The sequence below is a fragment of the Sciurus vulgaris genome, assembly GCF_902686455.1.
Source record: "Sciurus vulgaris genome assembly, chromosome: 17".
Classification (NCBI taxonomy): domain Eukaryota; kingdom Metazoa; phylum Chordata; class Mammalia; order Rodentia; family Sciuridae; genus Sciurus; species Sciurus vulgaris.
Window position 1 is genome coordinate 62,447,376 of NC_136478.1, and position 26,323 is coordinate 62,473,698.

At 52.9% G+C, this 26,323-nt stretch overlaps 1 protein-coding gene and 1 long non-coding RNA gene across 6 annotated transcripts; both read right to left on the reverse strand.

Moving 5' to 3' along the window:
• Window positions 1-7,662: 7,662 nt before the first annotated feature.
• SIGLEC10 (sialic acid binding Ig like lectin 10) lies at window positions 7,663-14,254 on the reverse strand. Of its 5 annotated transcripts, none has more exons than XM_079119113.1 (11): window positions 13,269-13,605; window positions 12,809-13,192; window positions 12,394-12,678; window positions 12,102-12,149; window positions 11,730-11,993; window positions 11,461-11,508; window positions 11,110-11,364; window positions 10,754-11,038; window positions 10,573-10,663; window positions 10,384-10,492; window positions 7,663-8,127 (listed from the first exon to the last, which is right to left on the reverse strand). In XM_079119113.1, exons 1-11 carry the CDS (start codon window positions 13,504-13,506, stop codon window positions 7,861-7,863), a joined length of 2,274 nt encoding a protein of 757 aa, XP_078975239.1. In that variant the 5' UTR covers window positions 13,507-13,605; the 3' UTR covers window positions 7,663-7,860. The 5 variants fall into 5 exon arrangements, with proteins under 5 accessions (XP_078975239.1, XP_078975243.1, XP_078975240.1 ...); XM_079119117.1 differs by having other exon boundaries at window positions 13,337-13,604; XM_079119114.1 differs by having other exon boundaries at window positions 13,488-13,521.
• A 7,680-nt stretch (window positions 14,255-21,934) lies between these two features.
• LOC306648803 lies at window positions 21,935-25,743 on the reverse strand. The gene is made up of 3 exons (XR_013760496.1): window positions 25,377-25,743; window positions 23,451-25,147; window positions 21,935-23,088 (listed from the first exon to the last, which is right to left on the reverse strand). It is a non-coding gene; the product is annotated as an uncharacterized lncRNA (long non-coding RNA).
• Window positions 25,744-26,323: the final 580 nt, after the last annotated feature.

The window sequence follows — 26,323 nt, forward strand, 5'->3', positions numbered from 1 at the left end:
CGCTTGCGAGTACCCGCCCCGGGTTTAGAGGGGCAAGCCGGCGCCCTCGCCCTGGTTGGACTGCCTTTCTGATCCGTGGCCTCGCTCCGCCCTCTGATTGGCTAGCATCTTTCCGCGCCTTTTGGAAGCATCTTTGCTTGGGCCTTTGCAGTCGCTCTGGGCGGGCCACGGCGGCATCCTTGGGATACAGCCAGGCCCGGAGAGGCCAAGCTAAACTCTTGAGGGAGGTGGGTCGTCGGGAGGGCCATTGCCTATTCACCTCTTAGGATCAACTGATTTTTCTCACTGCCCTTTCACCAGCCTTTGACCATCAGATTTCCAAGATTCGACCTTCATGGCCTTCCCATTCCAGAGGGGCTCAAGCAATCCCTCCGGCCCCGCCAGGATACCCTGGGGCTCTTCTTCTCTTTAGCCTTCCCCACTCATTCGACCCCTCCGGAGAACCACCTGGACAGGTCCTCTCCATCTTGGGGGCAGCCTCTCACTGCCACTCTACGCTTTCGTCCTCTCTCTCCTCCCGGTCTCTTGTCCTTGCCTATTTTCCCTAGAATTTCCCACGTTCTGGAGGCTCTCACCTCGCTGCTCCCTTCTCAACCCTTTCAAGATGCAGGGGTCACCTTCGGACTTTGTCCTGGGAGTTCTCCTTCATCCCCCTCCCGGCTCTTTCTAGTCCTAGCCTCCGCCGAGTACCCGGGAAATCATGCAGACTACTAGGAGTGGGAGCCAGCGTCTTAGTCTGTGGTTTGGGCGGTTATAACAAAATACCAAAAACGGAGTAATTTATAAACAACAGAAATGTGTTTCCCACAATTGTGGGGGCTCAGAAGTTCAAGCCGGGGATGATGGATTCCATGTCTGGAGAAGATTTGCTTTCTGGATAATCGGCGTTGCTTTCTGTCTGTGCTTTCTCTGACAGAAGGGCAAGGCAGTCCTCTAGGGCCTCTTTTGTAAACATTCCAGTTTCCTTCATGCGGGGAACTTTCTTGATTTAATCACCTCCAAACATGGGAAAGCCGAGGGAATTTTACAGTGAATAAAGATACACCCACCACCTGAGTTCTATAACATTTTATTAAATTTGAATTATTTTCTGTCAGTCTGACTGTTGCTTTATCCATACACCACTATCTGACTTTTTTGATAAATTTCAAAGTAAGTTACAGTCTCTACTGCAGCACATGTATCATTAGCACCAGCTGTTTCTTTTGAAATAGTTTACAATGCAATGCAGAAATCTTTTTTATTGTTTTAAAATTTTTAATTCATTTTTATTTCTTCGGTTGACACATAAAGATTGCACATATTTATGGAGTACTATGTGCTGTTTCTAAACATGTATATGTTGTGTAATATTCAAATCAGAGTAAACAGATCTATCTCAAATATTTATTTCATTGTAGTGAAAACATTCAAAATCCTTTCTCCTAGTTTTTTTAAATATACAGTACATTATTGTTACTGATACTCACCCTACCATGCAATAACACACCCAAACTCATTTCTCCTATGAAACTGCAGCGTAGCACCTGTTCACCAAACTTTCCCCATGAAATGCACAAATCTTACATACATCATTTGATAAGTGCCCCCCTCACATGCTATCCTGTCAAGATACTAAGCATTGGTATCACCAGGAAGTTCTCTTTCCTGAGTCATTTCCTGCCAACCCCCTTCACAGGCAACCACTGTTCTGAGTTTGTTTTGTTTTTTTTTTTTTTTTGTACTGGAAATTCCACTCAGGGCCTTGCTTATGCTAGGCAAACACTCTACTGGCCCTTTTAAAATTTTTATTTTGAAACAGGGACTTGCTAAGTTGCCCAGGCTGGCCTTGAATTTATGATCCTCCTGTCCATCTCCCAAATCTCTGGGATTATGGGAGTGTACCATCACACCTGGCACCATAAATTCATTTTGACTAGGCAGATTTTGAGCTGGATCTTGTAGGATGTAGGAACTTCCCAGGCCATTCCAGGTACAAGAAAGAATATGTGCAAACTCAGGAAAATAAAAAATATGTCTGGGATTGGTGTGTAGCTCAGTGGCAGAGCTCTGGGTCTGGTCCCCAGCACTGCAAAGGAAAAAAAGAAAGAAGAAATGATATGTCTGAAGGTTCATCAGCGGAGTGATAGGGCCAGCTTAGGCAGGGCCTCTATTACTGCTGTGTGTGGAGCGGCGGGAGGAGGCGTTGCTTCAACTGTGCTCTATTAGGCAGCGGAGAGCTGCAGACATTTTTTAAGCAGTGGGAGCATCACAATTGGTTAGATATTTAGAAAAATCATCTGGAAGTCATTTTGGAAGGTCAGGACAATTTAGAAATCAGCAATAGTGAGAGAGAAAGCAGGAAAGCATTAAGATCAGGGACGTGAAATTCAACTGGCATGTTGAGTGATGTCACACTGACTCTGCCCCTGAAAAGCCATGTCACTTGGGACAAGTTACTGAGCCTCTCTGAGCTTCAGTTTCACTGTGGGGCTGGCTAATAACCCTCGTCTCTGTTACTGTGATGTGAGAACACGGCAGAGTCAGAGTATGTCCTGGGCCCAGCGCGGAGCCCTTTCTCACTGAGCAACCCATCAGTGGCCCGTGGGCACCCATGCCTTTTGCCATCGACTTATACACACTCACAGTCCAAGTGGCAGTACCTGGACATCAGGATCAGCTGTCACAGGGCAGGTAGAGAGGAAGCAGCTCCACCTGATATTTAGGAGAAAAAAATAGCTGGGGTTGTTGGTGTGGGGAGTGAGGGAGAGGTGAAAGTTGTCCCTAAGAGTTGGAGCATGAGGGTCTGTGGGAGATGGCAGGGTGATGAGAAGAGGAAGTGCCTTGGGGCGATTGAGGAGCTGTGTGGGAGGACGCTGGGGTGTGGACCTGGTGAGTGCTATGGGCGGAGGATCTGAGAGAGCCCTTTGAGACAGGAGAAGTAGCCATGGCGCCCTCTAGAGCTGGAGGCTGTTGGTGCAGGGGTGGGACTCTCCACTGGGGAGGGGTCTTTTATGTCTCCCCAGGTCCACTGTGAGGGTTGCAGATGTTCTGTTCCGCTCTCCTAGAGCGGGACGAGTGTTGACCGACTTTGCATTTTCTTGCTTCAGAGGTTGTCGACCCGTTTGACAGAATACCACGATCTGGGGAACTCATGCATGACAGAAATTTCTTTCTTAGTGCTGGTGGCTGGAAGCCCAAGATCAAGGGGCAGGCAGGTCACATGTGTGTTGTGGATCCACTTCCAGGTTCACAGATGGTGCTTTCTCACTGTGATGCTGCCTGGTGGAAGGGGCGAGCACTCTGGGGTTTCTTTAATGAGAGCACTGATCCCATTTATGAAGTCCCCACCTGAAGGACCTGATCACCTTTGAATTCTGTCACATTAGGGGTTAGGATTCTTTCTTTCTTTCTTTCTTCCTTCCTTCCTTCCTTCCTTCCTTCCTTCCTTCCTTCCTTCCTTCCTTCCTTCCTTCCTTTCTTTCTTTCTTTCTTTCTTTCTTTCTTTCTTTCTTTCTTTCTTTCTTTCTTTCTTCTTTTCTTTTTTCTTTTTTAGGCGGCGGGTACTGGTGATTGAACCCAGGTGTGCTTAACCACTGATCCATATCCCCAGCCCTTTTTATTTTGAGACAGGTTCTCACTAGGTTGCTTAGGGCCTCCCTAAGATGCTGAAGCAGGCCTCAAACTTGAAATCCTCCTGCCTCAGCCACTGGGATTACAGGTGTATGCCACCATGCTCAGCCTACACTAAGGGTTAGGTTTTCAACACAAAATTTAGGGGAGACGCAGGCAGCATATAGTGGGTTGAGTGGGCACCAAGCTTTAGCTGTCTAGAGAGAATCTCTCTCATGCCAAAAGGTAGCAAGAAGCCAAGTTCCATCTGCCAGCAGTGCAGCTGGAGAGGTGTGGAAGGAGGAGGGGATCACAACTCTCAGGTCAGGCGACAGAGGAATTGAAACCTCACCGGGCCTCCCCAGGTCCTTACACTTCTGCTCTGTGAGGACCAGTGTTTGGATATCCACCCTGCAGAGGGCCAGCTGGCTTTAGCCACAGAGCAGCTTTGGCCATCAGAGACCACAGCTGTGGCCAGATAGGCCAAGAGTCACTTGTCCCATAGCTATCCCTCCTTTGGGCCCTAATACCTTGAGAAACAAGGTCATGAAGTGGGAATGGCAATAAAGGATCTTAGAGCCAATGTTCTACCTGTCTTCTCCTGGGGTCAGGTGTGGTTGGCACCTATTCCAGACAAGGAGGAGAGGTGATGGGATTTAAACTAAATTTGAGGTTAAGATTTACGATCAGCCTGAGTTTTATTTTAATTTTTGGTAGTGGGGATTGAACCGAAGGCTTAACCACTGAGCCACATTCCTAGCCCTTTTTTTTTTTTTTTTGATACAGGGTCTTGCTAAGTTGCTCAGGTCTAGTTAAGTTGCTGAGGCTGGCCTTGAATTGGTGATCCTCCTGCCTCAGCCTCCCAAGTCATTGGGGTTATAGGTATGTGCCACTGTGCCTGGCTCAGGCAGAATTTTAGTAATCAGAATGTGACTGGAGAGTTATATAATGTCTAAGACATTGTTAAGGGATGAGAAAACGTTTTTCACAGTATGATTGGATCAGAGATTAGCAAAGCAGAACTGTTTTGTTCTTATATTTCCTAGAGCTAATGTTCTTGATTAATTGGTTCAAAAGTGTATCTGACACTTCCCAAAGTTGAAGCTGGGTCTTCTAACTGCAAGCCTGGTGGTGTTTTTTCCCCCTATTTATACAACATTGCCTTCCCCAGGATACTTGGCCAAATGCCCACACTCCTCCAAGTCCCAAGCCATTATTGCAGAAGTCAGGACCTTAACACAGATATTTTGAAGTTCCTGACCCCTGGCCAAACTTGTTCTAGCAACACAATCTTGCAATTTCCAAGGTCAAACAGGTGGTCAAGAATTGCTGTCATGGCAGGATTCATTGGTAGATGGAGAACAGAAGCTTCATCCTTTTTGAGGCTTGTGGAAAGTTCCCCTTTTCCTCAAGACCCTCTGGCACCCAGCTGTATCCAAGCTTAGTTAAAGGGAACTGCTCAGCCTGCAGTGATCACCCACTGTAAGGTCTATATGAGGCTGAAACCCAGTGCTGCTGTTCAGCTGCATAACCTTAATTTAGCAAGAGCTTGTCCCTTTTTAGCCTCATCTATAAAATGAGGTGGTTGCATGGGTGACCCCATAGGATGCCTTTATCATGCTGTTACTCTACGTGCACTGGCTTCTGGCAATCAACGTCAGTCCTGTAGTTACTTTGGTTATGGTCTCTAAATTGCTGAGGGCCTTGATAGTTTTTGGAGGCTGGCTTTGAACTTGTGATCTTTCTGCCTCAGGCTCCCAAGTTGCTTGGATTACAGGTGTGGGCTACTGTGCCTGGCTTCCACACCACGGTAGCAGGTACTTCTGGACAACAATTCAGAGACCAATATAGCACCAGCGTCAGATTTCCTAGGATGAATTTTACTAATGGGCTGCCATCTTTCATGTCTCAGTATGCTCATCTGTAAGATAGAGACATAATAATAAATGTATACAAGAACTCTTGGAAAATTAATCATGAAGCTTTTGTTGTTGTTTGCAACAGGGATCTTTACCTGGGAACAAGATTGGTTTATTAAACTGTCCTTTGTAGAGCTTGCAACCACCAAGAGGTTTTGTTTTGTTTTTTGTAATGGGAATTGAACCCAGGGCACTTAACCACTGAGCCACATCCTGGCCCTTCGTATTTTTATGAGATAGGGTCTAAGTCTAAGATGCTTAGGGATTCACTAAGTTGCTGAGGCTGGCCTCAAACTTGTAATCCTCCTGCCTCAGCCTCCCAAGGTGCATACCACTATGTCTGGCTAAGAGGGTCTTTTTTAAAAAATTTTTCTTTATAGCTGTAGATGGATTTAATACCTTTATTTATTTATTTACTTTTATGTGGTGCCGAGGATCGAACCCAGTGCCTCATGCATGCTAGGCAAGCACTCTACCACTGAGCCACCTCCCCAGCCCAAGAGGGTCTTTTTAAATGAGCTATGACTACTGAATAAAATTATGAGTTGTTCTTCAGTTTTCTTGTGACTCTATGTTATAAGAATTTTTACCCATTAACTTCTTTGTAATATTAATATTAGTAAATATGTTATTTATATTAAAATCTGCCTCTTGATGGCTCTAATGAGATGAGGAGTGTGGGTGAGCACAGGACTGTCCACAAGACTGTCAATTATGGACTGTCAATCATCTCAGATATAAGAAAGGCTGTCTGGTCACCTCATCTAGGGAGGAAGCAGTGACAAGCTACGTCTGTGGGGCTGGCAGGGTTATTTTCTCTTTGTCCCCTCCCTCAGAGAGAGTGGGTGGCGGGGCTTTACTTCTTAGAAAGATAAACAATTATACAACAAACTCTTTTATAAGTAATGGCTAAGAAACCAGTGCCAAAAAATGCTGATTACTATTGAATGTTATCTTAGGTACTATCGAATGTTAAGAGGTTTTGAAATAGATTCTGGACGAATACCTTCTTCTTAAAGTTCCGACCCTTTTCTTGCTAGCTTTTTTTTTTTTTTTTAATAAAAAGAATCAGTTAATTGGGACTTGGTAAGATAAAAAGAAATTTCCCTAGTCTTTGGTCAAAAATCCCTTTAAAGTTTTTTGCAAGTATTAAATTGGATAATATAATCACTGAACAGCAGTGCTTGGAAGATAGTAAGTGGTCAATACATGTTAACCACTATTAGACAAATTTTCACAAATATATAGCTCTGGATTTAAGAGGGTCTGGCTGGAGTGAATGTTTTTACAACACAAAGATGATTGACTGACATGGTTCTTCTACCTATACTTGGAAAACGTTAATGAATCCCAGCCCAGCTTTTCCTCTCGGTCTAAGTGGTTGATTTTGGAAATTAGATGTCTTCTTTTATTATCCTTTCCCTACTGTTTAGCATCTTGACCTTGTTGACTTAATTAAGGAGGTGTCTGGCCTGGGGCTTTCTGAGCAGCTTTTGACTCAGGAGTGCCCCCTTCAGGAGAGATATTGAAATGGCGGGGAAAGCTGTGGATTTGGAGCCTGAGCCATGATCTGGGCTCCTGATTCCACTAGTGGCTCTTGTGTGGCTTCAGACAAACTCATTTACTTCTCTGAGTCTCAGATATCCTCACAACGAAGATACTTTCTGTCTTACGCAGTTTTTACTGAAGGATTCAACTGTAAGCAACTGACTTACAATGTGCTGGGCAGTAGTTCTGGAGGTTTAAGGGTATGGTTCGGGTACCTCTCAGCTTTGGTAAAGGCCCTGTGGCTACATCCCAACATGGTGGCTGGCACCATGGTGGGGGTGAGAGAGGCAGAGCATGTGGCAAGACAGGAAGGCGGAGAGTGGAGAAAGCCAGACTTGTAAGCTCTTCTCTTGAGAACAAATCCACTCTGCAAGGTAGGCATTAATCCCTTCCAAGGGCGACAGCTCCACATCTGACCACCTTCCCCTGGGCCCCCCCTTGCAGGTTCCACCCCTCAACAGGACCCCAGTGGCCATCCAGCTTCCAGTGCATGTGCCCTTGAAGGACACAGGCTCAAACCACATCCAGGTCCTAGCAGTGACCTCCAAGGCCCTCCAAGCCCTTAGCCAGGATGGTACCTATGTGTAAATGAAAAACTCTCTACTTTGCTTCTCAAAACACTGTATTCAGAGAACGCTACTCGGGACAGATTTGTTAAGCTCTTTCCAAAAGACTGGTCTGAGATGGAGTGACCCAGCCTTGGAGGATTTCTTTGGAAATAAGAGTCTGAGCACCTTGTTGAGCCTTTTTATTGCCGGCCTTTCTCTCCAGCTGAGGTCCTAATCCTGAAGCCCAAGAGTCCTCAGTGGAACTTGATTTCTTCGTAATCTGTGTGGGTGTCTTTGGGCACCTGGGTGGCCCACTGTCTGAGGCCTGGGAAGGTGAGAGCAGCATAGTGGAGCTCCTCGGGGCTGTTCTTGGGGTCCAGGGCTGGAGTGGACCACCTGGGCTCTGGGCAATCCCGGGGAACAGAATGCAGCTCCTTTTGATCCTTCTTTGGTCCTGGGGAGTGAGCATCTGGAGAGGGGATCGTAGAAGAGCTGCTTGGCATGGCCTTCCGATCCCGCGCCTGAGAGAACAACGACAAGTACTCAGACCTCCCTCGTGCCAGGCACTGGCAAGGAAGGGGTCAGGGACGCGGGGTCCTGCCCTCCCGAGCCCCAGTTCCATCTTGGGGGCCGGAACAAACACTCGGTGAACAAAAATGTAATAATGAATCTATGAGAGATTCAAGCAGAGGGAGAAGGCAGCGCAAAGGAAGGTGGGGTCACTCTTAGCGCATCCAGGAAGTGGAAGCACCATCCTAAAAACAGGCCTGCGCTCCGGGTTTGCAGCTGTGTTCATCAACGGCCGAGAAAGCAGTCAACCTGCCAGTCCACGACGGATGCACGGGTGGAGAAAACATGGCAGATACAATCATCTTACTTGGCCATAAAGGGAAGGAACCCTGCCGTTGGTAACAACGTGGGCGGGTCTGGAGGACCTGGGCAGAGAGTTGTGTACGTGCGTGAAGAGGAGCCAGTCAGCCCAGTGGGTAAAGCAGGTGAGGCTTGGGAGACAGGTGGGAGCCAGGTCAGCAAGGGCCTTGCATGCCCTGTGAGCTCTTGGCTTTACTCGGAGTCTGACTGGAAGTCACTGGAGGTTTCACTGGAGTGAGATGTTTTGATTTATGCCTTTAACTTTTTATCTTATATAAGATAATATAAGGAAGTTGCAAAAATAGCAGAAGGAGGGCCCTATGCCCTCTGCCTGGTTTTCCCAGTGGTTGCATCTTGCGTAGCTGTGGGGGAACCTCCAGACGAAGAAGCCGACCTTGATATAAGGTGTGCGGAGAGTTCTGTGCGATGGTATCACCTGACAGGGGCTGTGGGCTGCACGAGTCTCCCCCAAGGTCACATGCTAAAGTCCTGATATCTCAGAATGGGACTGTGTTTGGAGACAGGGTCTTTAAAGAGGTATTTGAGGTAAAATGAGGTAGTATGGATGGGCCCTAGTCCCTTATGACTGCTGATCACAGATGCACACAGAGGGAAGACCAGGGGAGGAGGGTCCTCAGGAGAGACCAGCCCTGCCTACACCTTACTGGGGACTTCCAACCTCCGGAAGTGTGACAGAACAGATTTCTGTTGTTTAGGCTGCCCCTTCTGGGGTCTTGTGATGGCAGCCCCACAGACTAGTGCACACAGGTAGGCCCGCGTGAGCGCTGCAGTGGAGACCGAGGACTGCACATCACCAAGGTGCTCCTTCGCGGTCCTTTAGAATCCCGCTCTCCACCTCACCCCTGTTCCTCACCTGTCCTGCACCTCTGTAATTTCATCATTTGACAGTGAGATGGATATTGAATGAGACTGGCCCTTTTCACAATTTTTTGTTGTTGTTCCTAAGATCCGTCCAACCTGTTGCATGCTTCAGGAGTTAGTTCCTCTCCATGCTGCGTGGTATTCTGTGGGGTGGGTGTGGGGGGGGGGTGCAGAGTGCACAGAGTGGGCCTGCAGAGAGTGGCTGTGGTGGCTGGGAAGGGGTTAGTGCCCGAGCTGTGGCGGTGAGCTGGGTGTGCACTGAGGGGACTTGCTTATGGGTTGGTGATGGGGAGTGGAGAAGAGGCGTGGAAGATGGTGCAGGGCTTTGGGCCTGGCTGGGCAGGTGTGGTAGGGTTTGCTGAGGGGCTGGAGGGAGAGGCATAAACGGTAGAGTTGGTCCGAATTGGGTCTGGTGGGGGCTGGGTGTGAGAGGCCCACCAGACATCCCCTTGGAGATGCTGCATGGCGGGTGGGTGTGGAGCACGTGGGAGAAACCTGGAGAGGGAGGTTTGGGGATCGTGGGCAGATAGATGCCGGCTCCTAATTACATCCGGCATTTGCTGGGGACCAAGTTCTCTTCTTGACATTCTACAGGTGCACTATATTTAATACTCACAATAATCCTAAGAGGTAGACACTAAGTTGTCCCCATGTTACAGTTCGGGAAGTTGAGGCACAGAGAAGTTAAGTAACTTGTTCAAAAACACAGAGCAAGAAAGCAGGATTTGAGCCCAGGCAGGCTGACTTCAGAGACAAACTCTCTCTCAATGACATTAAAAATGATTAAGTAGCTGTTCTTGATGACGGTAAGGGAGTAACCGGGGCCTACGGAGAAAGTGCCTGTGTTCTATCCTCAGACCAGCTCTGAGGGGACAGAGGCAGGAATGAAGGCTGGGGAATCCAACACTTGATTCTTTGTCCACCTTGAAGGCGAAGGCGGGGGCAGGGCAGGGAAGGATATGTGCAGGACAAGAAGGAAACGCTAGATCAAAGACAGAAACGACGGCAGCAGCGCGGCCACTCACCCGGGGGCCGGCCTTGGGGCCCACGTTGATGTACTCCAGGACGGTGCTGCTGCGGGAGACCCTGCGCCCCGCCTCCGCCCGCGGCCGCGCCTTCCGCAGAGTCTTCACGCTGCGGAAGCGACCGGCATGACACGCGCTGTTACTCTGCCCTTTCCCCAGCCCCGGCCCGGCGCCCCTCCTCCCACTCACATGACCAGGAGGAGGCAGAGGGAAAGGACAGCCGTGACGCCGATGCCCAGAAACACTCCGCGGGAGAATGCCGTGGGTCCAGGCGTCTCGTCTGCACCGGGAGAGGCGGGCTGCTCAGGTTCCCAGGCCCTCCCAGCACCCCAGCCCGTGCGCCTGCCCCACCCAGCCCCCTGCCCCTGACCTGGCAGCAGCAGGACGGTGGCGCTCTGGGTGCCGTGGGCGTTCTGGGCCTCGCAGCTGAGCCTGAGGCCAGAGCTGACCCCCTCATGGAGGCTCAGGGAGCTGTTGGCCCAGGGCCCCGCGGAGCTGGAGGTGACCCTGAGGGAGGCATTGCTGCTGTTCCCCTCCAGCAGCCCCTCCCCCAGCCGCCAGTGCAGGGAGGGGGCGGGCCAGGCGCGGGAGGAGCAGCTGCAGCGCAGAGCCTGGGCCTCCCAGGAGCAAGAGGGTCCCAGCAGCCGCGGGGGGTCTGTGGAGAGCGAGAGAAGGGTCAGCAGGTGGCACTTCGCCCCCGACCCAGGCCTGCCCTCGCCCACTCACAGTGCACAGAGAGGCTCAGGGAGATGTGCTGGGCACCCAGCGGGCTGCGGGCGTGGCAGGTGAATTCTCCTTCGTGCTCTGTCTGCACCCAGGGCAGCTCCAGGACCCCGGGGTCTGAGGGCCACTCAGGGCTCAGGGTCTGCGGCTCCCAGGTCCAGCTCAGCCTGGCTGGGGGGTGGCTGTGGGCCACACAGACCAGGCGCAGGCTCTGGCCCTCTAGGATCGGGAGGGAAGCGTTCCGGATGACTTCCAGGACTAGGGAAGGAAGAGGCAGGACTGACCTGTGGCTCCATCACCTGTGGCTCCATCAACGGGGCACCGAGGGCCCCTGCTTCCTCTCTGCCTTCCTACCTGTCCCGTTTTCTTGGGAAACTGTCACTCGCAGGTCCTCCGGAGGATCTGCAATGGAGATGGATCAGCTCCAGGTGGGCTGGAGCTCCCCTCTGGGCAGAGGATCCACCCCAGGAGACTGCGGTGATGGGAGGGGAGAATCGCCTGCTGGGTCCCCGACTCTGACGACCCAGTGGTCCAGCAGGACAGGAGCCTGGTGCCAGCGTCCTGGGGTCCCAGGCCCCTCCTCGGCTCCCCTCCCAGACTCAGACCCTTCTGGTCACACTCACACTGCACAGAGAGGTCCAGGGTGCCATGCTGGGAGCCCAGCCTGTTCTCTGCTCGGCAGGTGTAGCGCCCCGAGTCCCCAGGGCTCACGGTGGGCAACTCCAGCTCCAGGGTTCTGGGACCCGAGGGGCAGGACCAGGAGAGGACTCGGTCTTCCAGGACCCAGCTCAGAGTGGCAGGGGGATGGCTGTTGGCAGCACAGAGGAGCCGCAGGAACTGGCCTTTCTGGACTTCCAGATATGAGACGTTTCCCTGGGACTCTGGGGCTGGACAGAGACAGACAGAGAAGAGCTGCAGAAAGACCTCCCCTTCCCGCAAGCCTCTTCTTTTCCCAGAGAGGACTGGCCCAGGCCAGCCAGGCGGGCCCTCAGTACCTGATGCCTGGTCTCGGAAAACTCGGATGACAAGTTCTTTAGGGGCATCTGCAACAAGAGGGGGAGCTGACTTCAGTGGGATGTTTTGTTCCTCACAATGAGAAAGGACTTCCTTGGAAGAGAAAGTATGACCCTTCCCACAAGGACAAGTGACCAAGCACCACCAAAGCCCCCAGCCCCTCCCAGGGCCAACCCACAGCTGGCACTCCACACCTCCTTCTCTGTGAACTCTTCCGACCCTGGATCTGCAGGCTTCTCCGCCTGACCCTAGAGTGTCCAAACTCACACTCACGGGCTACACTCAGTTGGACGGTCCTCTGTGTGCTCACGCCCTGTCTGGGGAAGAGCACTCGACAGGTGAGTGCAGTGCCGTGGTCCCGGAGCTCTGGGGTGAGGCTGATCGTGGAGAAGTGGGAGGCTGGCGGCCCTTTTCCTTGGGAATAGACGGCCTTTGTGCTCCAGGAGAAAGAAGGGGCGGGGCATCGCTCAAAGGCCAGGTCAAACACACAGAGAACGGGCACGGGCCGGCCGGGCTCCAGGGTCGCAGGGAGGAAGACATCTGGCTTCTGAGTTAGGTCTGGGGAGAGGGGGCCGATCCTAGGACTCTGGAGTGTGTCCCCAAGAGCCCACTCCGCTCAGATCCCGGGCCTGTTCCCTGCAGTTCATGCCCAGCGTGAGAGGCAGGGGGTCCCCACCGCATCCCATACCTGTCACTTTCAGAGAGAACCCTTTCAGGAAATTATATTTCACTGAGGGTCCTCTCTCCACCCGGAAGAAGTAGCCTGCCCCGTCCTCCCTCCGCGCATCTGTGATCATCAGGGAACAGTTGTCTTTGCTGGGATCCCCCACGAGCTGGAAGCGGCCCCGGGTCCTACTCTGCACCCTCTGACCCGGCTTGTTTGTGGCCACTGGATCATGTCTGTCTGTGTTGGCCCCTTCTCTGAACCAGTATCCATGAGCTGAGTAAGAGGCAGTCCAGCGATCGTCCCGGGGGTAGGAGAAGGAGCAGGACACCAGCACGCACAGGCCATGCTGCACCGTCACCGACTCAGGCACCCATAGCATGTACTTCTCTTGCTGAGCCTGGGACCCTGAGGGGAGACAGAGGCTCAACTTGCAACCCCAGCCCCAGCCCCGACCGGGTCCCCCGGGTCCCCTGCCACTCACCACCCAACAGCAAGGACAGCAGGGACAGCAGGAGGAGCATCTTGGCCTTGGGAGGCCCTGGGACCTGCCTGAGGTGGCTCATTCTCCCCTGGTGCTGTGCTGTGCGCATTGAGCAGAAGGGGAAGCTCGGGCGGAAGCTCAGCCTGAGGATTGAAGCGTGAAACGAGCAGCCCATTACCAGGGCGGCCGTGGGGCTCAGCTCCTCCGTCCCCCTCCTACCTTGCCCACTCGTCTCCATCTTTGGTGGGGATCTGTCTGACCTGGGGGCCTGCGGGATGGGGGAGTGCAAGGCCGTGTCTGGCTGGGGCCTGGCTGTAGGTGTGTCAGGGGAGTGGGGGGCGTCCCCGGTTGGGCCCTGGGTCACTGAGCAAGCAGAAGTGAAAGTGCTTGGTGAGCAGCTGTCCTAGGGGTCCTGGTGGTGGGGTGCAGAGGAGGAGGGGGCTGGTCCCACCCGATAAGACAGACACCTGGTAAATTGACTTTCTGGCTAGAATATGAATAATCTTTTTTTATTTTTTTGTATAAGAATATATCTACTTATGCTAATTTTTTTCTTTTGGGCCTATCTGAAATTCAAATCTGACTGGACGTCTTGCTTTTTGGGGTTTCTTCAATCTTGCAACCCTGGACTGATGTCAGTCCTTCCCTTTATCCTCCCGGGTGACCACTGACCCTCCTGCCCCCACCGGGCTTCTGTCCACTTCCCCATCTCCCCTTCTTCTTCTGGCAGGCAGTTGTCACCAACTGGTAATCCCCATTGTGATTCGAGCTCCCAGACCCAGAGCTGGGCCCATGCTGGGGCCACTGGTCAACACAGGGGCACAGGGCAGGGGGCTGAGCTAGTGGAAGGAACGCTCCTGGCGCTGTCCCACCGCCCTGTTTGGGTCACATGGAGACTCGCTGCCCATCCACCCAGCCCTCATGCACCGGGCACTGTGCGGCCTGTGGGGACACAGGGGAAACCCACAAGGATTTGCTGAACAAAAGTAATTCTTATTCTTCCTCTTCCTTCTCCTTCTCCTCCTCCTTCTTCTGGGATTGAACCCAGAGGTGCTCTACCAGTGACCCACATCCCCAGCCCTTTTTATTTTACTTTTTTTTTCTGAGACAAGATCTCACTAAATTTCTCGGCCTGGCCTTAGACGTGTGATCCTCCTGCCTCAGCCTCCCCAGCAGCTGGGGTTACGGGCATGTGCCACCATGCCCAGCAGTAGATGAAGATTCTTAAGACCAGACAGGCACTGGGGTGTTCGGAATGCCTGGAGTGCAGGGACAGGCCTTTGCGGAGGGACTCTGGAGAGGGTGTGGTCATTTCTTTCTGGTGGAGGGAAGTCAGGATGGGCCTCCAGAAGGAGGTGGCCTTAGGTGTCCCTGCCTGCACCCTGTTTTGTTCTCGTGTCCACTGAATTAGTCTATTCAAGTTGCATAGTCCGCCTCCCTTGGAAACAGGTTCTGCATCCCTGGATTCAGCCAGTCGTTGATAGGAAGTAGGAGAAGATATTCGTGTCTGTCCTGAGTAGGTACCCATGTTTTTGCCCTTGTTGTTACCTATACAATACAGTAGGACACCTACAACATCGTTCATGCTGTGTCAGGGATCATCCGTCACCTAGAGATGGATTCAAGCCTATGGGAACATGTGCCTGGGTCATGTGAGGGACCTGAGCTTCCACAGGTGGCCCTGGACAACCTCCCGTGGACACTGAAGATGACTGTACCGCAGGGCGAAGGCTGAGACAATACAAGTGTTTCCCCACGGTCTGGGGGTTGGCAGCCCAAGCCCACGGTGTGGGCAGGGCTGGTCTCTTCTGTGGCCTCTCTCCTTGGCCTGTGTCTGCACGTGGTCCTCTGTGTGTGTCTGTGACCTAGTCTTGTTTTACGAAGACCCCAGTCGTACTGGATTAGGCGCACCCTAGTGACCTCAGTTTAACTGAATCACGAGCATGAAGACCCTGTCTCCAAGGAGAGTCACATGCTGAGGTTTTGGGGGCTAAGATCTCAACAAGTGAGTTGGGGGCTTGCAGTGCAGCCAGTCACACCCCTTCCACCTTCACTCTGGTCCCCAGGGCCCAGAGCCCAACCTGAACCTTCTCTGGGGTAAATCAGGCTTCTTGCAGGAGGCCGTCATGTTGAGGCACGTCGCCTCCTCCTCTCCACGGAGCTCACAGAACAGGGCCCGGGGAGAGGGAGGGCAGGATGCCTGGGTCCTGTCCCAGAACAGTGGCCAGCGGATTCCCCGCTGCAGCGTGGCCCCGCCCACCTCTGCCTTGAGCATTTCCATACCACCACGGGACTAGCGGGCAGCAATCAGGAGAGCGGCAATGTCCACGCTTCCGTGGGTTTCTCTGTACCACTGCTACACGCTGCTTTGAGAGTCAGAGGAGGGAGGGAGGATACTCTGCCACATTGGGGTTGAAAGATGCCACTTGTCATCTCCCAGGCCTCTCCAGCCTGACCCCACCCCAGAGTGCGGACACCTTGGGATAGATCTCACGTTGAACCCCAGATCTGATCCCTGTCAACCTAAGTAGCAGAGGGGCTCTGCAAAGACGAAGTCGAAGTGGGAGCTGCCTCGCAAGGGACCCTCAGACCCGCTCTGGAGAAGGGCGCCTGTCTCTTGGTGACCTCAGGAGTTGACTGGTTGGCAGGTTGGTTTTGGCCAGGGCTGGACAAGAGTGATTCTATTTTGGTTCTGACAACATTCAGCTCCCCAGACGTGGGGGTAAGGAGGCTGCGGACTCCATTACCGGGTGAAGACAGCTTGGGGGTCTGGCAAGTCTTGTGTGCTGAGCCAACTACAGCGGAGAGAGTGGGCTGGGGTCCTTCAGGGATCCCGCGGCAGAGCAGTTGCCCGGGGGTTCCTGGAGGTGGGTCTGAGACCATCGGTTCCTCTCCCCTTTCTCTGCAACCTGCAGGATGTCCTCTTCTTTTCGTAGCAAAACTTCCCGGAGGACCTGTGCTTCCCTTATTCTCCATCCTAGCCCCATCTTACTTCCACCCCCACCACGTCACTAAGATCGCCAACGGTTACCTCTAAATTGTTGAAACCTGTCAGGTTTCCATCCTGTATCACCTGGGTGCCTCGCACTCGGGGGCTTGGGCATGCTCCACAGCCACTCATTCCTGCTTGGAGGGCTTCTCCGCTTGGCTGCTGGGGTGCCCAGAGCCACCATCTTGCACTAGTCTGTGGCCACCATCCACAAAGGCTATGTGAGTTGCCGAAGCTGCCCTTGAATTTGCCATCCTCCTGCCTCGGCCTCCCAAGGTGCTGGGTAAGTCCTTTGCCCATTTTTAAGGAGGGGCGTTGTCTTTTTGTTGTAAGAGTTTTTTATACATTTTAGATAGATACTAGACTTATCAGATGGTGCATATGATGTGAAAATATTTGATCCCATGCTTTTCACTCATTATGTCCTTTTGAACAAGAGTTTAAATTTTGATGAAGTCCGCATCATCTATTCTTCCTTTGTTGCTTATTTTTTGACATTTTTAAGAAATCTAAATCAAAGTTACACTAAGTACAAAGATACACTATTCTGTTCTCTTTTCAATTTTGACTCATATCTAGGTCATCGATTCAATTTTGGAGTTAATTTTTATATATGTCTTGTAGAAGAGGTCCAAATTCTTTTTTTTTTTTTTTTTTTTTTTTAGTGGAGCTTAACCCAGGGGCACGTTCCACTGAGGTGCATATCCAGCCCTTTTTATTTTTTATATTTTTTTAAATTTTAAGACAGGATCTTGCTAAGTTGCCTGGGCTAGCCTTGAAAATTTTTTTTGTGTGTGTGCTGGGGATTGCACCCAGGGGTGCTTTAATACTGAGCCATATGCTCAGCCCTTTTTATGTTTTATTTTGAGGCCGGGTCTTGTCAAGTTTCTTAGGGCCTCACTAAGTTGCTGAGACTGGCCTCGAACCTGTGATCCTCCTGCCTCAGTCTGCAGAGTCACTGGGACTACAGGTGTGCCGCTGCACCTGGCTCTAACTTCATTCTTATTCATGTGTCTGTCCAGTTGTCCCAGCACTATTTTTTAGAAGAGATTATTATTTTCCATGAAATTTGTACCCTTATTGGAAATCAGTAGATCATAAGTTTATGGGTTTATTGCTGGACTCAATGAGAATATCTCTTGAACATACAGATTCAAGAGAAAGTCCAGAAGGGCGTAGCATTCCAATGAGACTACATTAGCCCTAGAATAAGATGATCAGATCTATCATAAGAAAAGCTAAAAATTAATGAAACTTAAAAGACCAGCCTATCATGCAAGTAACTTCACTGCCTTCAAGAAAAAAAAAACAGTGCTCTTTAAAGGAATATGACAAAACCAAGCAGGCAGTCACAACAAACTCCCAATGTAGGACATTCAGAGAGAAGAGGAACAGAAGAATACATTTACATAAGTGCTGCCTTCAGTTTCCACAAATCTGATCAAAACCATAAGCCCACAGGCCTAAGACATTTGATTAATTCTAAATGGGATAACCTGTCTCTTTTCTCTCTCTCTCACACACACGCCTCCCCATACGGACACATCGAATAATTGAAATCAAGTAATTGAACTCCAGTGATAAAGAGAAAATATTAAAACCAGTGAGAGAAAAAGAGAAGCTACAAGCAGAGAAGTAGAGAACAAATTGACTGGACCTCGTGGTGCACGTCTGTGATTCCAACTACTCAGGAGGCCGAGGCAGGAGGATCACAAGTCCAAGGCTAGCCTCAGCAACATAGTGAGACTCTCAAAAACAAACAAACAAACAAAAAAACAAACAAACAAAAAAACAAGCAGAGATGCTTGAGTGCTTTCTTAGCAGGTTCAAGGTCCTGACTTCAATCCCCAACACCACACACACACACACACACACACACACACACAAAAGAAAAGATGGAAGATTACAGCAGAATTCTCATGGGACTTCAGTCGGGTCAAAAGAATTTAAGGTATAAATGGAAAAACTGCTAGCCTAGTATTCCATATACATTTCAATTCCAATAAAAATGTCTTTCCACAGCAAATGTAAGTGGGCACACTTCCTGTGAAACTAGGGCTGAGAGCATTCACCGCGGCATACCTGCGCTATAGGAAATAACAGAGGACCTTCAGGCAAAAGGAAGACGAGGCGTTCCTTGGAGGCGTTTGGTTGTCCGCAGTGAATGAAGAGCAGTCACAATGGTTACTGTGTGGATAAACAAACGGAAGTTTATTTTTTATTTTCTAAAATACTCTTTAAAACTTGATGGTTACAATCAAAACAAGATATTCTGGGATGGATAAATATATGGACTCGCACCGTGGGCTTCTCAAAACCACATCAAATATTAAGCAAAATTATATGTGGACTCTAATTCGTATTAGTCAAAAAACACATCCGTGTCCTCACTCCCTGTCCCACTTCTTTATTTTTGGCGGTGCTGGGGATGGAAGCAGGGCCTCTCCCAGCGAGGCTGGTGCTCTCCCGCTGAGCCACATCCCCCAGCCTTTCCTTCAGAACCGTGAGGGCGATTCCTGTGGCCCGAGGTGAGGGTGAGGAGGTGCTGTCTCTGGAGAGGACTCAGGGCCAAGTCACACAAGAGCTCCACGCTCCACAGAGCTGGGCAGGGGCGTCTTGGGATGTGGTGGCCTGGTGGATCCTCTCCACCCACTGGGGCTCTGCAGCCAGACCTCAGTCTCTCCTGCTCCCCTGGGAACCCCAGAACCTGTGAGGAAACCATTCTGAGACGAGAGACTGGCGCTGTGGAAGGTTTGCTCTGGGAAAACGCCCAGGGACACCCCAAAGCCCCAGGACAGTGTCCACTCACCTGGTGTAGTGGATCCAAGTGAAGCCGTAGGTTAAAAGGAAGCCAACTGCCATGAGGACCCCCTGAGCAGGGTGAGGATTAGGGGCCAGGAACCCTGCTGCTCCCCCGAGATTTGGGGGTAGGAACAGGAGGGACTTGGGGAGGGGAGAGGGGAGGGGCACAGAGGCCTGAGGCTCCTGGTCCACACCTCAGCCCTGCCCATGCCCCACCTCTGAATGCGGGTCTCCCACTTTCGCTCACCCGGCACAGCCCGGCTCAGGGAGATGTGGTGGGAGCCCAGTGGGTGCAGCAGGTGAATTCATCGCCTACGACTGCCTGGGGCAGGCTGTTCAGAACCCCAGGATCCAAGGGCTGAGAGGTGCTCAGGGTGAGGCCTCCCCAGGTCCAGCTCAGCACGGCGGGGAGTTGCTGTCAGCTGCGCAGACCAGGCACAAGGACTGGCCCAACTGACTTGCAATGTGGTGGCATCGCCCAGGACCTCTGGGACTAGGGAGACTGAGAAAGGGGCAGGGCTGAGGGTCCCTTCACTCCCTTGGAGGCAGAAACGGAAAGCAGCCCCTCTGTGCCAGCACTGCGAGGGCAAGCAGGGAGAAGACCTGGTGAGGGGGTGAGGAGGCTGCATGCAGACCCTGGGTGGGGGCGGGGAAGTATGTGGAGAAGGGGCCGCAGCAAGGCAGGAGGGGAAGCCAGGCGAGAGGTGCCTGCCTGCCATCCCAGCGACTTGAGGCGGAGGCAGGAGGGTTGCAAGTTCAAGGCCAGCCTCAGCAACTTAGAAAGACCCTGTCTCAAAATAAAAAAATAAAAAGGACTGGGGATGCAGTTCAGTGGTTAAGTGCCCCTGGGGTCAATCCCCAGTACCCTGCAGAAAATGACAGGGGTGTGGGGGCCAGGAGAGGATGTCGAAGTCCACAACCATGGAGTGGAGCTACCGACGCAAGTCTGACCAGGGGGTGATACAGAGATAGGTGGTGACCCCTTTCCTGAGGGGCACTGGGAGCCATGGAGGTTCCAAGTAGGGAGAAACAGGGTCATATCTGGGCTAGAGAGACATCCCCATGGTGTCCAAATGTTGGCCAGCTGGAGAGGGGCAAATGAGGGGTAGCAGGCCAGAGAGGAGGCTGGTGCTGGTCCAGATAAGAGAGGCCCGAGGCCTCCGTGGGGCCGTGAACATGTGGATGGAGGAAGGAGCAGCTTGAGACTTTTTCCAGAAGTCAAGTTTGCGAAACAGACTGATTGACAGTAACCGTTTGGTGAGATAGGGATGTCTCAAGAGATTCAGGATACTGACTCAGGGCACTCGTGCGGGTGGGACTCCCTGGGACAGACAAGGGTGTGCTCAGGGCAGACTGCACTGGCCAGAGCTGCCCCTGTGGGGCAGGGTCATGCAGACAGCAGACAGGGACCCAGGCCCAGCTGCGGGAGCTCGAACATTTCTGGGAGAGGGGATGGCAAGGGGTGGACACAGGGAAAGAGAAAGCCACAGAGAGGGAGAGGAGGGAGGTGAGCAGAGCCAGCAACTGGAGGGAAAGGGAACTGTCAGTAGGAATTCACAGCCCCCGGGGATGAGGCCTCTCCTACCTGTGCTGCTGCCCCAGAACACACGGGTGGACAGTTCTGTGGAGCGTCTGGAACAGGGAGCAGTAACTGGACACCTTCAGCATGTTGGGTGGTCATCAGAAGGCCACGGGACCCAGCTGTGCCTCCAGGAACAGTTCCCCCATATCCCAGGCCCTATGTCCCCTTACCCAGACAGCCCTGCCTCCAGGGGCCTGGGCCTCCTGGCCTGGTGCTCACAGGACACATTTAGCAGGACAGTTCTCTCCACCATCACCCCAGCTCCAGGGAAGATCACATGACAGGTGAGGTTGGTGCTGTGGTCATGTGGCCCTGATGTGTGGCTGAGCACTGGGTAGTGGGGCGTCCTCAGGCCCAAGGAGAAGTGAGGGTCACCCTGATCCAGGAGAAGGTGGGGTGTCCCCCTCCTACAGACCCGTGGCACTGCACAGGTTATGTTCCAGGGGTAGCCAGATTTCAGGGTCCCTGGGATGTGGCTATTAGGGGTCTGTATCAGAGCTTGGCAGGAGAGAGACACCCAAGCCCTGGCGGGGACCCCAAGTGTCCCCCAAAGCCTCTGCCCCAGGCCAGTCAGCCTCCTATAGACAACCCCCACCCTCTCGACCCCTTGGTCTCCCTCAGGATGAGGAGCAGAGGATTCCACCCCAGTCCTCCATGGGGGCGCTCACGTCCCCCCTGAATGACCTCATTCCTTAACCACCATATGCATAGAGAGATGGTTCTCTTTGTAACCGTATCTCACAGTGTACCCCTTCTCCCCCCAAAGGAAGCATGAACCACCATGGCGCCTCTGTGTGTCCCTGAGTCCAGGGGGCAGTTGTTGGTCTGCAGGACCCTGAGCAGGTGGCATCGACCCTGGGCCGCCTCCTATACTCGGCCCCCTGGGTTGTTTGTGGCCGCTGGAGAGTCCTGGTTTGTATCAGTCCCTGCATGGAACCAGTATCCAGTGACAGAGGTAGTCCTTGAAGATGGCCAGGGGTAGGAGGACCTGCAGGGCACGGGGACACACACCCTTCTGCACCGTCCCTGACCTGTACTCCCAGCAGGTGTCTGGGGTCCAGAGCCAGGGACCCTTGGAGAAAAGAGGGTGTTTCTGCACAGCCCACAGCTTCTCTCCCCGCACCCACTCACCTGCCCACAGCAGGGCAGCAGCTGCAGCATCGTGGAGGTGGGCAGAAGGGAGGATGCCTGGAGGGGAAGCGCCACAGCAAGCCGGGAACGAGGTCAGAAGGCTGAACGACCACAGGAGAGGAACTGCTGTGGCCAGGTGGCCCGGGTTCCCTAACCCATGGCCTCCCTTCCCCAGGATCTCTTCTGTGAACTCCTCGGACCAGGCCCGAGAGCCGGCTTGTGAAGCAGTGGTGCCGGGGGAGGCCCTGCCCTGGGCGGTCCCCTCCCAGTCTGTGTATGTGTGTGTGTGCATGAGGAAGAAGTGTGAATTTTGAGGTGTGCCTGTTTATGTGTGTGTATGTATTTTTGAAGTGTGTGCCTGTATGTGCATGCTATATGGTCTCTGTATGTGCATATCTGAATTGTGTGTCTGTGTGTCTGTGGTCTGTGTGCGTGTGCTTGTCTGGACTGTATGCATCTGCATGATTGCTGTGTTATGTGTGTGCTTTGAAAATATTAGTTGCTCAGGGATGAGATCCATGGACAACTTGTTGAAGAGTCCAGTCCATCCCTCATTCCCTGTAATATATTTCCTATTTTGTTTTACTCCAACCTTCTTGTCACCAACCAGAATAACATTTGATCTACTTAGTGCTGAATCATTCCATGAAAAAAATGTGTGGTATACATTAGATGCTCAATAGGTACTTTAAGAATTGTAAGGAAATTAAGAAATGCAAAATAAGATAGGAAGAGTACGTTTTCTATAGAGCATCCCCTTCCGCAGTGATCTGATTCTAGCATTTTGTGCCTTTGTCTTGTTTTACGATGCCGTAATGTAGAGATAGTAGGAAAGCAAACCAATCCTGCCCAGAACATGCTGCTACACTCTGTCTCTTGGAGGTTCTTGGATCCCACAGTGAACTGGTTTCATAATTCATTCACAAACTCCTATCGAAAATTTTGTGTTCTTTCTGTTCTTTGTGGTTCTCTCGGCAGTGGGTGAAATAAAATCTTCAATGTGTTACCTTTCCCTCTGTGTGACAGTCATGATGTTACCCATCTTGGGGGAACATCGTCCTTTGATAGAATAAATGCAGAAACCCACGTGTGCCTCTGTGCATGTGCCCGCTGCCTGGTCTGAATTGTGCTCTGACATCAGAGACAGTGCCCAGCCTCCTGGTGCAGCAGATCCGGAGAGGCCAGGGGTGAGGGGGAAGCTGGCCCCATGTGGGTGCCCCAAGCAGGCGAGGACCAGAGAGAGAGGCGCACACGGGGGGTGTGGGCACGTGTTCCCGTGTCCAGGTCTCAGAGCCCTGTCAGCAGCACCAGACTTCCTGCCCCTTCAGGACCCTGGGGCTCAGGACGGCCTGGGCTAGAGAGAAAGTGCAGGAGGCATCTGGGCAGACACTGGGGTGGAGCCTTGTGGTGTTTGAGACCACCTAGCAAGGGACTGGGGATCTCCGGAGAAATGTGAGAGAACACAGAGAGGGGACACCTCTGAGGGGAAAAGTGTAAATAAACTCGGATGGAGAGAGAGGTGGAAGCCCCGCGGTGTTCGCCGTGGGGAGGGGGCTGCTCACTGACAGCGGACCTTATTCCTCCCAAGGTCTCGCAAGTGCTCTAAAGGCCACTGTGAGTGATGCATGCTTCCTACCAAGGGTGTCCCAAGACAGCACTGCCACTCCCACCCGGTCACTGGAGATGTCCCTGGCTAACCCACCCTCACCTCAGGACAGCATGAATCCCCAGCTGATACCCACGGGGGTCAAGAAGCCTCAGCAGGACGGAAGCACACCCTGGGGGTCCTGGACACCCACGACCAGCTTCATTGGCAGGGCGTGGCCAGACCCTCCCCAGCCCCACCTCTGCACTGGAGTCTGGCCAAGGCGCCCCTCAGGGATGCTCCATCCACCAGGACACACTCTGGCCCAGGGATAGCCCTGCAGAGTGCTGCCTGCCTCTGACCGTGGTGCTGAAATAGGATCCGATTCCAGCTCAGCTGCCACCCAGGTCTGCAGAGGGCTGACCCTAGAGTCTGAGGAGCCCAGTGCTGGCCCAGTGCTGCATGACCAGCCTGTGTCAAAGGCACACGTGGAGTCACAGGGGACCAGACATCAGAGGTGGAGTCTGCTGAGCAGCGTCCCCTCTGGCAATGTCCCTTTCTGAGGGTAAGGTCAGTCTGTCCTGGCTGGCTGGGCACAGGCAAGGGGCTGTGCTTGAGGAGGCCTCTGCTGGCCTCTGTAATTCCCCTTTAAGCATCTTGCTTCACGCCAGCCTTATGTATTTGACAAAGAAGAAAACTGAGGGTCAGAAATGTCAGGTGCCATGGCTCAGGCTTGATGGGGAGGGGACCACTTGTGGCCACTCACTCAGCTCTGATTGGTTCCCCTTTGGGGAAATGTCCATCCTGCCTGAGGCCATCAGAGGCGATCCTCTTCTACCAGGGAGGCACAGCCCAAGGAGCCAGGTGGCTGCCTTCTGCTGCTGGGCAGGGGTTGAGCATGGTGGTCCCAAGGGACCCGCCACCGTTGGGTGGTGGTGGCTGGAAAGCAGATGATGCTCTGCCCCCATGTTGCTCCTCCAGCCTGGGGTTCCAAGCCAGCTGGCCTCTCCCCACTTCCCAGAGCTCTTCTGTCTCTTGCGCCATTTCCAGGTTCATGACTGCTCTGCAGCGGGAGGAGCGGGGGAAATGGGTCGATGCTAACTTCTCAGGAGCAGAAGTCTCACAGCCCCTTCCAGTGTTCCAGCATGAAGTCACGCTGGTCACAGGCTGCCTCAGCCTGAGCAGAAGCCTGACCGGCTGCCCCTTCTGAGGACTGGGGAGTGGCGCCTAGGCAGCGGGTGCTTTTCACACACCACCGGCATCCACCACTTATTCAAAGGTTCTTATGAATTTATGGCATGAAGCTTTACCCTGTCATGGCTTGGGTGCTGCTTGGTGAATTTGGGGCTGTTGGGTCTTAAACTAGCTCTCATTGTTATAACTGGGATTTTTAGAAGGACAAGAGCTCCTGCTTCCATCTTCTCTGCCTTTGAGCTCATTCCGAAGGGTAAGGTTTTCTGCTGCCTATGGTCAGCTTGGAGTTCCAGAAAGTTCTCTCAATGCTAGCATGCAATTGTGCCTGTAGCAGGACATAAATGATTTGGGAAATCGTAGTAGGAGGGGGGGGATGGGGAGAAGGGAGGTTTTGGAGGGGAGGGAATTGGTATAGGTCAAGTGGGGTGAGCAACCCTGGCAGGGCGGGGACAGAGAGGGAGGCTGTGCTGCTGACCCAGTGTCTGTGCTCACAGGGCCTCTGGACCAATGCCAATGGGAAGGACCAGGAGGCACGTTCATGGGCTCCCACAGGTGTCTGCCACTGTTACACCACTTGCAGACCTGGAAGCTGATACCTGGAGGGACACAGTGGCTTGTCTGTGTCACACTGTTAGTCGAGGAGGGAACACAGATTTGATCCAGGTCTCTGGTGGCAAAGTCTCAGAAAATTTAATTATGGCAGGAAACTCACATGGGCGGTTTACAAACCCACTGCCTCTGGGGTGTCAAGTCTCCCATCATCAGCCTCTGGGTCCCCAGAAGGATAAGCGTCTGCTGCTGAGACCACGCCTGTGGGTTCCTCACCGGATCCTGATCTCTGAGTACTGGGTGGAGGTGTCCTCTGGAGGATTCGCCCCTTGAAGGCCGAGGGAGGCCCGGTGAAAGCTGAGGGAGGCGTAATTGGGTTCTGGCTCCAACACCAAGCTGGAGGCAGCTCCTGAGTAGCTTGAGGACTCAGCAGGGCCAGGCAGCTGGGGCTCCTGCCGGCACCCCTGTGTGGAGAGGAGAGAGGGTCACAGCAGGGCAGGGTCAGGAGGTGGAGGGGCTGGCAGGACCCTCCTGTGCCCTTCCTTTCCTCCCTGAGGTTGCCTAATGCCTGGTGACACAGGAATCCCTAGCTGCTTTCCAATGCTGCTGGGCATTCACAAGACCTTGTGGAGACCCCACTGTCCTGCCCATCATACAGAGAAACTAACTCAGAGAGGTGCATCCACTGATCAGGAAGACAACCCAGATCCCTGGACCCTCTGTGCCCAGCACTGAGAGCACAGGAGCGGGCAAGGCAGAGGTGAGCCTGTGGCGTCAGAGTCAGAGGGGGACGAACACGGATTTCTAATAAGCACGCGATTGTCAATGGAGACACCTGCAGAGGTCAGGGGACAGGAACCACAGGAGTCCTGTCCTTGTGGAGCTCAGGTGGGGAGGCCGTGGGAATGCAGCTACCGCCAGGTGTGAGGAGCCCGTGTGGCCTGGGAGACTCAGCGGTGCTCCGGGGAGGCAGAGGCTTGCAGACGCAGACTTCCTCTGCTGCAGGCCGAGTTCTGGGTTCTGGACTCCCAGCAGCCTTTCTCAGAAGCGCCCTGGACACCCACGGTCCCCACTTCCTCTCCTCCCTTCCCCGCTGGACGCTTTCCAGTCCAGAGGGTTTCCTCTTCCGCAGGCTGCGACCTGCTTTGTCCAGAGGCGCTGTGAAGCCCCAGGTAGAGGCGCTTTCTCAGACCTGGACCCTCACTGGGCCTGGCCGCGCCCAC